This window comes from Podarcis gaigeae (assembly GCF_964106915.1).
Source record: "Podarcis gaigeae genome assembly, chromosome: 1".
Taxonomy (NCBI): Eukaryota; Metazoa; Chordata; class Lepidosauria; order Squamata; family Lacertidae; genus Podarcis; species Podarcis gaigeae.
This window is the reverse complement of record NC_139678.1, coordinates 52,943,517-52,956,092: the sequence shown is the minus strand read 5'-3', so window position 1 is coordinate 52,956,092 and position 12,576 is coordinate 52,943,517. Positions and strand designations below refer to the sequence as shown.

General features: G+C 43.8%; 1 protein-coding gene across 2 annotated transcripts in view; it reads right to left on the bottom strand.

The window, feature by feature from the left end:
• Positions 1 to 6,017: 6,017 nt before the first annotated feature.
• Positions 6,018 to 12,576, bottom strand: part of ALX4 (ALX homeobox 4) — a 67,042-nt gene continuing 60,483 nt past the window's right edge. For both annotated transcript variants that reach the window (XM_083751837.1, XM_083751836.1), the window contains exons 3-4: positions 10,769 to 10,897; positions 6,018 to 8,971 (exon numbers count right to left, since the gene is read on the bottom strand). In XM_083751837.1, coding sequence (XP_083607963.1) covers positions 8,648 to 8,971; positions 10,769 to 10,897 — 453 coding nt within the window. In that variant the 3' untranslated portion in view covers positions 6,018 to 8,647. The remainder of the gene's footprint in view (positions 8,972 to 10,768; positions 10,898 to 12,576) is intronic.

Sequence of the window (12,576 nt, the reverse complement as noted above, 5' to 3'; positions counted from 1 at the left end):
TGTGGGCTTTTATGTGGGTCTGCAGAAAGCAAGAGTCTGAGCTGCAAATATCTGTGGTTTCTAGAAGTTTAAAGTCAAATGTGCTTCCCATCATTTATACAGAATTCTGAATTACTTTAATTACCTATATATAAAATAACTAGAACTTATAGTTACTATATTCTGTACTTCTTTGTAGGTGATACATCAACATTCATAGAACCCTCCTTTGGTTATCTGCACTCACACTGACTTTTTAATGCTATGGTTTTTTACTTTGATATAGTGTCTCTGTTGTGAAAAGTGCAGGTGTTTGAAAAACTGACACCTTTCCTTTTAAGATGCACACGCACTGGAGCTAAATATATTCCTAAGAGATGTAAAGCCTAGAAGGGCACAAAGAGGCTAATGGCCTGAGCCTGTCTGCCTCATCAGTAACTTTCAATCAAAAGATAAATAGCTGGCAATAGATGGAAGAGGAAGGATACAACCAACAAATTCTTATTTGTCTTGGATTAAAAGTAACACCTTGACACCTGGTTTCCATATGGCCATAAAGAGATGCCTTTGCCACTTTCTCATAAGCAGCAATGATTGTTCTGTATTATTAAAAGATTAGACCACTCATCTTTGAAAGGAAAATGTAAAGAAGAAAAAGCTGAACTAGTAGCTTATTAAACATTACTTTTCCATGATGAAATTTCACACCTAAATGGGTTTAGCCTATTAAACAGCTCTCAAATCTTCTAGCCATAAAATTCAACAGCTGTGTGGACTCTTTGTATTCTGCAGTCAGTGTCCCGACCTGGCCAGCTCCTTCCCTGTATGTAATGAGAAAATAACCCAGAAGCCTTTAGGGTTTCTCTTTTTTATATACACCCTGATCCATTTCCCCTTGCCACCTCTCCCTCCTGCCCTGCAATTATAGGTGGATTCAGATGACCTGCCTGTCCCTGCAGTCAATGTATTATTATTTTTTGTATGAACAAACATAAATTGAGCAGGATACATTTCACACCCCTTCACTATGCTCACCCAATAAATTTGAAGACGTTCAAAGCAAGTCTATGGAATAAAGTACAGTAGAACTGCTTTGAGTTACTATGCTGTTTAAACACATATATGTGTAAAAAGAACCCAAGAATGCTCTATCCTTTACAGGGTTTTGCAGGAATGGGAGAAACAGAAAGACCTTCAAGCAATGCAATGTGGAGCTGGTTCCTCCACAAGTGGCAGCCCTAGATTGGGCAGTACAGTGGCCTATTCTAAGAATGGCACAGCTCAGCTCCGCAAACTCTAAGTCAGCTACCATGTGAGGGGCAAGGGTGTGAAGGAAAACATGTTACACAATCTTGTGTAAGTTCAGGAACTACCTGGTCCCATTGCCAGATATTTGCTTCCTTTGTGTTTTTAGATTTTGCTGGAAGCCACCCAGAGTGGTTGAGGCAACCCAGGCAGATGGGCGACATTTTACTATTATTAGTAGTAGTAGTAGTAGTAGTGAGCCAAGCTTGAACACATCCTCCATTGTGATCTCCAAGCTGCACCAAGCTTACTCTCAGTACCACCATCTATTTGCCATATCCCTATGTAGAGAAGCATTCCTGCTGGCTGTCCTGTAACTTGTGGAAGAGGGGTTATTGGTTTGTTTATGTGTGTCCTCATTGTGTATGTTTATGTTTTGGCCACCATGTGATCTTCCGGTGAAGGGCAGTATCCAAACTGAACAACAACAACCACCACAGCAACAGAAAATGGGTGTAGCTCAATGGTAAAGCATTTGCTTGCATTCAGATGGTCCAAGGTTCAATCCTAAGCATCTCCAGAACTTCCATGTTACTAAACAATACAGCTCCTCCCATAACTATTTTCTATAAATGGCCTTGAAGGTTGGAGTGGAACCACTGGGGTACAGTACCCCCAATCCTCACCTCTCAGAGCCTTCCCAGAAGGATACAGGCCAACTATATCAAAAGCCACTGAGAGATCAAGAATGAGCAGGCTGGCATTCTCTTTTGCCCAACAAATGACATCAACCAGCATGAGCTCACAGTGGAAACCCAAAGGAAAACAAATGTCGGAATTGGTAATTTGTGGCGCTTCTCATGTGAGCATCTGTTGAATAGAAACCTAGATCACTTTTGGGTTCTGATCACAGACTGATCCCTTAATAAGTTATATGGAGAACCACTCCCAACTTAATTCCCCATGTGCACATGCACTTCAAAATGCAAACCTATGAGCACCAATGGTGCATCAAAATCATCCTCTGCTTTTCTCCTTCTGCTTTCGGGTCTTTGGTCCATCTACCAGCAGCCTCTCAACTCACTGGATGTCTCATGTTTTGCCTGCAGGATGTTCCCGTCACTGCCTCTTGGCTGCCAAGAATCTCTAGAGGCAGTGAGGCTGTGCGCTGCCACCTGTTGTTAATCTAGCCTTGTTTAATCCATTCTGCTCTGTGTCAGCAGTTCAAAAGGGCACTGTTAGTATTTTTTGCCAACTTCAATTAACGTGAGATTTTGGAGGCCCCCCTCCGATCGCATTTCATCTGCCATGAGTCAGGCACGAAATAGACAGATTTCAGTTAGAAGCAGAGAAGAGATGGTTATGGCAACAAAGAAGAAGAAAAATAATAATACTTATTTGGATCTCTTCTGCCTGTGCTCTGGGTGTTTGTCCATCTTTTCCCAGCAACTTACTTTCTGTTGGAATATTGTTTGTAGCTCTAAGGGATTTTGTTTCTCTCCCACCCTCAACTCTAGGGAGAGAAAAGTCTTAAGTCTTAACCTTACAGCAGCAGCAGCAGAAGCAACAGAAAAACAAGATTCAAAGTAGTTTTTTTTTTTTTAATATTACAATGTAATGAATTTGCAGTACATATCTGTATAGGCAGTAAAATTGTATGGCACAACCTCACACTGCAATTTTTGTGGGCATTTTTTCCATTCCATTATTTTATTCTTGAACATTTTTGAATGTATATTTTCATATATTCTGCCTCAGGCCATAAAGCTAAAGGGGGGAAAAGTTGCATTTATACAAGGTTACAATATCTTACAACAATAATATTGACTGAGGTTTGTTTTCTTGCGATCTTTCTCCCATTCTCGCTTTCAAACACTGCACACCCAAAAAAATCTGATATATTATTATACATTGAAAACTGTCCTTCAACATCAGTAGTATAAAAGTCCTAGCGCTATCTATGTTCATGGAAGGAGTACTGGTTTGGGTAATACATTACCCAGATTTGCGGTAAAGGGTCACAACTGGTGTGTGGGGAGGGGGGGGGGGAAATCACACTTTGGCTTCCCTGCACTACCATCCATGAAGTTGAAAGCAATCAAAAGCTTTCATCTGTTCAGCCTAACTCTGCCCCAGTTTCCATTTGGGCTTTTTTTTTTTTTTAATTCCAAGTGTTTGCTTTTTTGCTATGTCAGTCAAAGCAGCAAAATAAACATGGAGTTCTCAGCGGCTGTGTCTGCCTGATCATTTTTCAACCATTTCGAGGAAGCTACCTTTTTCACTATTGTTTGTTTTCAGAGTGTTTTACAACGTACTGTGAAAACTTAGCATATACTAAGACATGAAATAACCATCCAAAAGAAGAAGAAAGACATAGGAATATCCTGCCCCCCTCGCGCCAAATGCTCATATAGCTCACATTCTGTTGCTCTGGCCAGCAGATAATGTTACCATGGGAAGGAGAGCAAGCCAATGCTCCATCAAAACAGCCCTCTTGACCATGGTGGTATTCAGGGTACTGGATTTGTCCCTAGTACATCTAATTGTTGACCCCAGAAAGCCTCCCAAGTTCATTTATGTCCAACACAGAGTAAAACCAGGCAGAGCACTCTTGTGGAGGGCTGGCATTAATGGAATTCTCTTGCTCGGGATACATTTTTTGTTAGAATTACAAGCTATGTTAGACTCTGGGCTGCCGCTAAAATGGCAACCCTGTGTTGGCTTTTCCTGCGATGTTTAGCAATGCTTGCACATGTCATTTCCATGCCTACATCCCAGTCTCAGCCAATGAGGCAGAGCAGTGGCAAAGACGTGTCTCAACATAAGTGGCAGGAGGGAAAAGGGCCTGGCAGAGGGCTGCTGGTTTTGGCAGCAGCTCCATTTCAGAGCACAATGTTTTATTTTGTCCTTGGGGGTGAGTTTACTTAGTCAACAAATGTGTACATGTAGCATTGAACAGTTCAGTGCATGATCCATAGCACTCCTCCGATTATCCTGAAATGTCTTCTGAAGGATCTGCTGAGGTACATTCTAGATATAAACTGAACCGTTCATACACAAAGCCACGTTGGAGTTGACATCAGGATGTGACCAGCAGACTTCAAGCAAACCTAGTCTTAGGCAAAGTACACTTGAAATACATTTCTTGTGCACACAGACTTCACACACCACACTCTTGTACACTACTGCATGCATGTATGGTCTGCAGTGCGCAGCTAGAGTTGGCCATCTCGCTGTTCTAAAGCAACAAAATAATGGCACATTGCTCACCTATAGGACTCACCACATTGACTTTGGGGTGGAGCCCAAACTTTTAGCCCCAACCTGGCATTGTGTCTTTTCCATGAGACACCTACACGTTGTACACCGTTTCTTGTAGAGAAACCCCAACATGGGAGCTTGGCTTGGTTGTGCAAGTGCCTCTACATGTGAACAGGAGTTTGCATGTTTGGGTTTCGTCACAGGCAGCCATATGCATGATGTCAGGGCTAAAAAGCCTGGCTCTGCTATGAAGCACATTTGGTAACGTGCTGCACATGAATAACTCGTGAATAGGACTTATACATACAGCAATGTACCCCTCAAAGTTAGCGTCCAGCAATATGACCTTTTTTGGAGCTGCAGATTTCACGCTGAAAGCTAAGGCAGCAGCAAAAGAGAAGAAGAAGAAGAAGAAGAAGAAGAAGAAGAAGAAGAAGAAGAAGAAGAAGAATTATTAAGAGTTCTCTCCCACCCTAGCTTCCCAACTAAAAACTGAAATCACATTGGGCAGAATGCTAGTCATGAGATTTCCTATCCTCCACCCAAGAGATGGCAAACTTAGCTGTTTATACAAAAAACATACTTGCACAGGCAGCACACACACTCACAATATATTCTCCTAGGTGTGCACACTTAGGAACACAAAACATGGTTAAGCATAGATAATATTACTTATGCATTCACACACACATTAAGTGATAGCCAGCATTCGTCATCATCAGAATGGCTCCATTGATTTCAGTGGATCTATTCTGGACATGACCAATGTTGGATGTTGCCCATTATTTCTTGCATGAGAGTTACAGGTACAACTCTCAAAGGTACCCTTCTGAAGAAGTGTGCATGCACACAAAAGCTCATACCAATAACAAACTTAGTTGGTCTCTAAGGTGCTACTGGAAGGATTTTTTTATTTTGTTTCAGGTACCCTTTCAGTTAGACTGACCATGGGCGGGCCAACGCCATTCAGAGGAGTGAACACTATCAATGCCAGAAAAGTGTCTGTGGGACCTTGTTTTCATAGCTTTAAAAGGTGGCAAGGGGCAAATGAGAGCACTTATCCCTGATAAGTTGTTTGTGCCACAACAAATGCAACATTGTTATGTATTTGTTGTTGGGGGAACACAGGTGTCATTTCTGAAAGTTGTACTTTTACTGATGGGTGTTGTGTTTTCCGAGCCCATAATGCGCAGCGGAAACACTTTGTATGTCCTAGTGATGTCCTTAGCATTTTCACTAAAATCAACATGAAAACCTATTTTTTAATCTCTGCAGGTAGAGTATCAATCCTTGTAAGGCTTATTGTAAAATGTGGGACTGGAATTATCACAGGCATGTATTGGACAGTGCATGTGACATCATCACTATAGACAAATAAAAGAAGTTACATACATACACCTGAAAAAAGAAAGTGTGGGGAGGAGGGTTTATTGGATCTTTTTAGTCTGTGCCACTGGCACACTTATTTCTGCAACAGTTAAATGTGTAGAACTGGTAAAATGGCTAGAGGGATAGATGATCATGTGGAATGATCACATGGTGGTGAGGGAACATATGGCTTCCCCACCTATAAATGGAGGCCCTGCTTCATTTCCCTCTGCTCCACAAATAGGATAGTTCCAATTTTCCCCCATTCAGATTTTCCAGCAACTTTTCCTCCTGAGAACCCATGTGCACTGAAGACCAAGAAGCCTTGTTGTCGATGAGCTGACTTTTTTTGTAAGAATTCCTGCCGGCATCCTTCCCATTCCAGGCCAGAGTGTGTGCAAATGCTTGTGATTCCACAGCCACATGTGAGCCAGAAGGCAGGTGTGCGCTTGTGTCCCAGGCATCACTGAGGGGGGTCTTGCTTTTGTGACGAGGCCCAAATGAAATCTCTGTGCCTGTATAGCAGCTGCTCACTGGGAGAAGGCATACCAGTAGCTACCAAACCCAGTAAACACCCTCTTAAAAACCAGACAAGCGGTTTAAACCTCTTTCTTTCTTTCTTTCTTTCTTTCTTTCTTTCTTTCTTTCTCTTCTCTGATGGATGTAGCTCTGTGCTTAAGAAACCACAAAACCTAAACACTGTTTAAAAACCAGCTTATTCATAGCTGAGTTGGGCAGAATCTCAGCTGACTTGATCCAAATCTTCTTTGATCAATCTATAAGGAAAGCAACCACAGGGGAACTGGGAAGTTGCCACCATCCTGATGAATGGGAGTGACAAGAGGTGGGTCCATGTCTGCTAAAAGCTTTGAGCTGAAAGCAAGAGCATTTCCCACCAAAGAAACAAGCTCTAGCTTTATTCCTCCAATACATGGCATGGGCAAACTTCATGTGGTGGTTTAAGTCAGTACAAATGGAAGGGGACACCAGGAAGACTGTTTTTTGAGCTAGGCTGCAGATTGTGGAATTGTGAATACTGTTTAAAAAAGGCACTTGTTCTGGTAATCATGGAGATCTATTTTCTCTTATTGGTCAGAAGTCTATGACTGTAATAATATAGGAAGGGAAAACCATGTTCTTTGGCCTTCTATAGAACTAGCCATGTCACCTGGGCCGGAAGAGAGGAGAAGGATTTTCTCTTTCTTGTAGACCACACTCTTGTCACACTCTTGCTCTTTATTCAGGCCAGTAGTCAGAACCCTTGTTTTGGACTGCATTTATTGATGGCAGCAGCTCCCACAGCTTAATTTCATTCCTCAGCACTAAAGCAGGGCAAAAGATGGAAGAGGGTGGGCCATGGATCCTACTTTATGTTGATTCTCTTCCTTTATTTTCCTACATTTCTATGCTGCCCATACAACAAAGTTCTCTGGATGGCACGCAAACAGTCACTTATTTGAAGGACTGTCAGGATGTGGTCCTATCTCTGGTCCAAGGCTGTTTTAGAGACAAGGAGTCCTAAGGAGAGAGTGAGCAGGGGCATCCAAGTTGCCCATCCACAGGCAGCACCTGGGTGGCAGACCCAGCAGACACGCCGGCCACTTGGTCAGCCTTCCCCGGTATGGTTAGATGCACTGCATTTCTATGGGGAAACCCAGCCAGATGGGCAGGGTATAAATAATAAAATTATTGTTAAAATTATTATTATTTCAATTATAGTTTCTATGTTGCATTATAAATTAGCGCATGCAAATGTTACGCAAATCCATGCCCATTTTTGTCCTCTGTTTTGGTGATAGATTTTTATCTTACTTGGCGATAGGTACACAGTCCCCCTACAAGGATGCAGGCCCCACTACTACAGGAGATGGCACAAATATCGTTGCTTTGAGTTGTGCCATTATCATAACCCTTGGTTTGCTGCTTGGATCAACCCAGATTCCTGTGTGGTAGGGTTACCAGAGCACAACCCGGAGATTGCCTGGGACCTTTATTATCCTTGCCAAATCGAGATGTGCCACACACAGCCTTGGCTTCTCTTGATCCTTTCACGCTGTGCTCCACCCCTGCTGGCTGTGTGGCAGTCCTGTTCACTACATACAGCAGATGTCAGGAAAATGGGAGACAAGACAGCGGCTGCTTTTTTTTACCCAGTGCAGTTGCCAAGGCAACCTCTGGGTTGCAGCCTGGCATCTACAGGTATTCTGTGAGTTGAATCAGCATACCCTACACTCAGCACACTCATGCATGCACACACAAACACCAGTCTGGCACTCGTCAACTGAAGCAACCACATTATTCTGGCATTATAGGTATCGTAGAACTGCCCATAGCATGAGAATAAATGGTACTGGAAATGTGCGGAGCAATCAACTGGAAAGTGTGGCTTGAAGCTTTGGTGTTTTAAAGAGAAAGACAAATCCGGTGTCAGAGAAAGCAGGGGAGACAAAGTGTCCTTTTTCATTGGCAAGTCAGGACAATGACAGCATTTGGGAAACATGCCATGTGAACACACACACACACAAAACACTCAACTTTGTCTGGTGCAATAAACACACCCATTATTTCCTTCCACACACCTGTTTGTTGGGGACAACAACAACAAAATCCCCTGCATGTTTAAAACACTCCAAATACGGCAACGCACGTAACGCTATTATACCTAGGATAGCTAAAAGTGCTGCATTCAGATCTCTGAGTAGGGCACTGGCTGCCTCGGGTCCAAGAGTGGATGGGTTGGTTCAATCGTCCCTGTTTGCTCGGTCAGTGTCTGGAGGGCAGCGGCTGCACCTTGTCATGTCGCCCACGATATGGCAGCACTGTGCTCCTTGGCTTTCATCCGCAGGGCCGCGATGCTGGAGGACTTGCGGTCGGGCTCACCGTTCAGCTCGTAGCCGTTGATGCCGGGGCTGATGGCTGCGCCGCCGAAGAGGCTCCCCATGTGAGTCTGTCCCACGTGGCTGCCGGGACCAGAGACGCTCAGGAATTCGGAGACCCCTCCGGTTGTGTGGGGATGGGTGTGGGGAGACATGCAGGAAGGCACTGAGTCACAAGGCACGACGCAGGCAGGGACGGGGGAGGCAGCACCGTTGTTGCCAATCCAGGATGGGTTCTGGATCTGAGATGGTGGAGAAGGAAGGAAAAGATCAGTTAAGGAGAACTGGTTTATCCCTTGGTTCTCAAAGTGGAAAGGATGTGTGGACAGGGAGAGGTTGTCCAAGTATTAAGGTGGTTCTGTATTGAATTCCTTCTCAAAGTAGTGTCGGCATCTGGGAAGAGCACATGTCTCTCATTACATTGATTGATGGTGCTGGTGGCCCTTGGTGCTCTGGTTTTCTTCTTCTTGAGGTTTTCACATCCTTGAGATTATTTATTATTATTATTATTATTATTTTCAGATCATAAATTGGCCACCTCACGCCAATTTTCACATCTCATATGCTCTATCCACTGTGCTATTCTGCTTTTGGAAAAAGCCAAGGAATAGAAAACCCTGTGCTTGAAGGCACTGTTGATTAGTTCATATGAAAGGCAAAGAGCCTTGATCAAAAAAGAGGGGTGCGAACCCATAGAAAACTCAGCCTTTTGATGAATTGTCTGTCTAGCCCAGGACTTACCTGTCCTCACCGACAGCAGCTCTGCCAGTTTAGGCAGGTGATCCTGGGCTAGGCAGACAGTTGGCCAGTTCTTAAATCGAGGCATTTCTGGGAATTGTTTCCAGGGCATTCTGCAATTAAATACACTCTGTCTCTGAGCTCCCCCCCTTTGCTTAGTGTGAGAGAGAAAAATTGCAATGACAACAACAAGCACATTATCTAGGATTATCTAGGATGCTGAAACCAAAACGATCCTACCAAAGCAGAGAGCGAAGAATGACTTTTACCAGCAGGAGGCCCCTGGGAGGTGGGGGGGGAGGTGTGTTGGGGGGAGAATGTGAGATGAAAGAATGCAACAGGAGAGGATCCAGATGGAAAGTAGGAAAATGCCTGTCTCTGAAAGGCCTGCATTCCACAGCCTTCCAGCGCCATTCAGCTCTGGCTCCAAGCCTGACCTTTTACCTCCGGCAGACTACATCTCTGTGGCAGGTATAGTGGGGGAGATGAGGCCGTAACATTCGGAGGTGATGAAAGCAGGGGACGCAAGATAGCCAGAGTAAAAATGCCATTGTTTAAATTTATGGTTCTGCCACATTTTGAATATCATGAATATCATGTCTGGTTGACCCCCATCTCGAAGAAGGATCATCATGGAGCTGGGGAAAGTACAGAAAGGGGAGACTGAAAGCGTGGAGACCCTTCCCCACCAGGAAAGGCTGAAGAGCTAAAGCATCTTTCGTTATGCGGTGGGAGGAGATGAGCGAGGGCAAGATGAACAACCTTATCTGTGTTTCCAAGAAGTGGGGGGGGGGGAGAATTTCCCTTGGACCCCAGGATGTAAAGCGGAAAAAATTAACTCGTTCTTCTTCTGCCACTTTGCTTCCTGGGCATATGCCTGTTTGCTCTGAAGGAACTCAATGGGGCTTACTCCCCCCCAAAATGTGCACAGAATTACAAATGGATGGCAGATTTTACAAGCCACTTCCAAATTTATCCAGGTTATACAGGCAACAAAGTACATGCTACACATTTATTTCCTATCTTTGAAATGTGAGGGTAAGTTTCACAACTGTTACAGAGGCAAAGGTTTTTTAACACCGTATCAGTTCCTTGAACCTTGAATCACTTGTCTCATCCTACCATATCCCAACTGACTGAAGGCAGGGCCTTAGGGTGGTATTCAACATTGACTCCAGGCAGACCTGATGAAATTAATGGACCTGACTGAGTCATGTTCATTAATTTCATTAATGAGTAAAGCTAAGTTGAATGCCACCCTTAATGTTAAAGAGACAGGTGTGCTGGTGGCAGACACTCACCTGGGCATAGTTCTCTGCTCGAGTTAGTAAGGGGAGCTCATAGGCTGTGGAGAAGTGGGTGCGGACCTGCTGCATTTGACCAAACCGCTCTCGCTTCCTCCATTTTGCCCGTCTGTTCTGAAACCAAACCTGAGAAGAAAAGCACAGGTTGAAAAGCGCTTCAGGAAAGGAAGGGGATAGGAACTCAGTACATCTACTGCATTTGGAGATGAACAATTGCCTCCTCCAGGCCACCTCAAGTTGTAAGCAGTTTGAAAATAGAGGCGCACATTCCCTAATGAGACCTCCCACCACCGGTGCCCTTCCACCGTTCAGATTCCTTTCATCTTCTGGGGCAAAGTTTGCTAACCAGAACACCTACTTCCAGTTTTGCAGTGTTTATTCACTGAATAGTTTGTTAACAGGCTGTTCGTAGACCGAGGTACCACTTTATATTGAACAAAACTAGCTGTTCCTCTCTCTTCTGGTCCATTTTTCTGGTATGAGAGCTTCATTGTCTTAAAGTGACTGGTAATCATCCTACACTCTACACTGTATCTCTATATCAGGACACAATGACTTTTGAGTTGTCAGAGAGGTTCCTTACCATCTCCTTCCTATTTATTCTGCACATTTCTAAGAGCAGGTCTAGCAGAATGCTGAGCTACAAATTGGGAACGACCCCGGTTCAAATCTGATCTCTGTCACCAATTCACTAAGGCAAGCCATGTTCTCTCAGCCTTAGTCTGCCCATAGGCTTGGACCATGCAAGGCTCAAATAGACCTGGCCAGTGCCACTTGCAAGGCTGACCCAAGGCATTGTGCTGCCTTAGATGGATTCCGAGTCCCTCTAACTTTTCTAAGCATACAAATGGAAGATGCTGTGCTATCTGTTTGTTTCTCCATCAGTTCTTTCACCTGCTTTCTTAATCTGCCTACTGTGAGGAGAAACAGCCCTGAAAGTCCACCAACACATACCCTTTTTGGCCCCACTGATATGAGAGCTCCAAAGTCTGCCAGGTCAGGTTGTTGGAGGTTTCCATTATGGCAGGGAAGGGGGAGTCCAGTACAGAATATCTTTATCCAGTGCAGGAGCTCCATCACTGACATGGGAGAGGAAGAACCAATATATCCCAATGTGCCTGGGACACTCTTCCAGAATTATAGGGTTAATCACTTATTCACTTACCTAGAAGCAAGTCCCATTGAACTCATGCCTAAGCCTGACTTCCAAATACACATCTATAGGATTGTCCTTTTAAGCTCTTTATTCTTATATTCTCACAAACAGAGGGGCCATATATTAAATGTGCAATGATTTTGTGAAAGGCAGGATTATAAATTTAACGACAACAACAACAACAACAACCAAGTGGTACCTTGGTTTACAAACTTAATCTGTTCCAGAAGTCTGTTCTTAAACCAAACCTGTTCTTAAACCGAGGCACGCTTTCCCTAATGAGGCCTCCTGCCACCGGTGCCCTTCCACCGTTCAGATTCTGTTCTTAGACTGAGGTAAAGTTCTCAAACCAAGACACTATTTCCAGTTTTGTGGAGTTTGTAAATCAAATCGTTCTTAAACCAGACTGTTCTTAAACCGAGGTACCCCTGTACTCTAAACATATTTAGCCCGTAGCAGCTGTAACCTGGCACTGATACAGTCTAGAAAAGGCCTGCTATTAACATAACATGTAACATGGTTGCTTGTGGAGGTGCCAAACAAGGCTAATTTATTTAAAATTATTGAATTTTGTATTTACAGTGAGATGCATGGCCAACACAAGGAAATGCATAGATTAATCTGATTCACTATAGGTCCAATGCTTCAC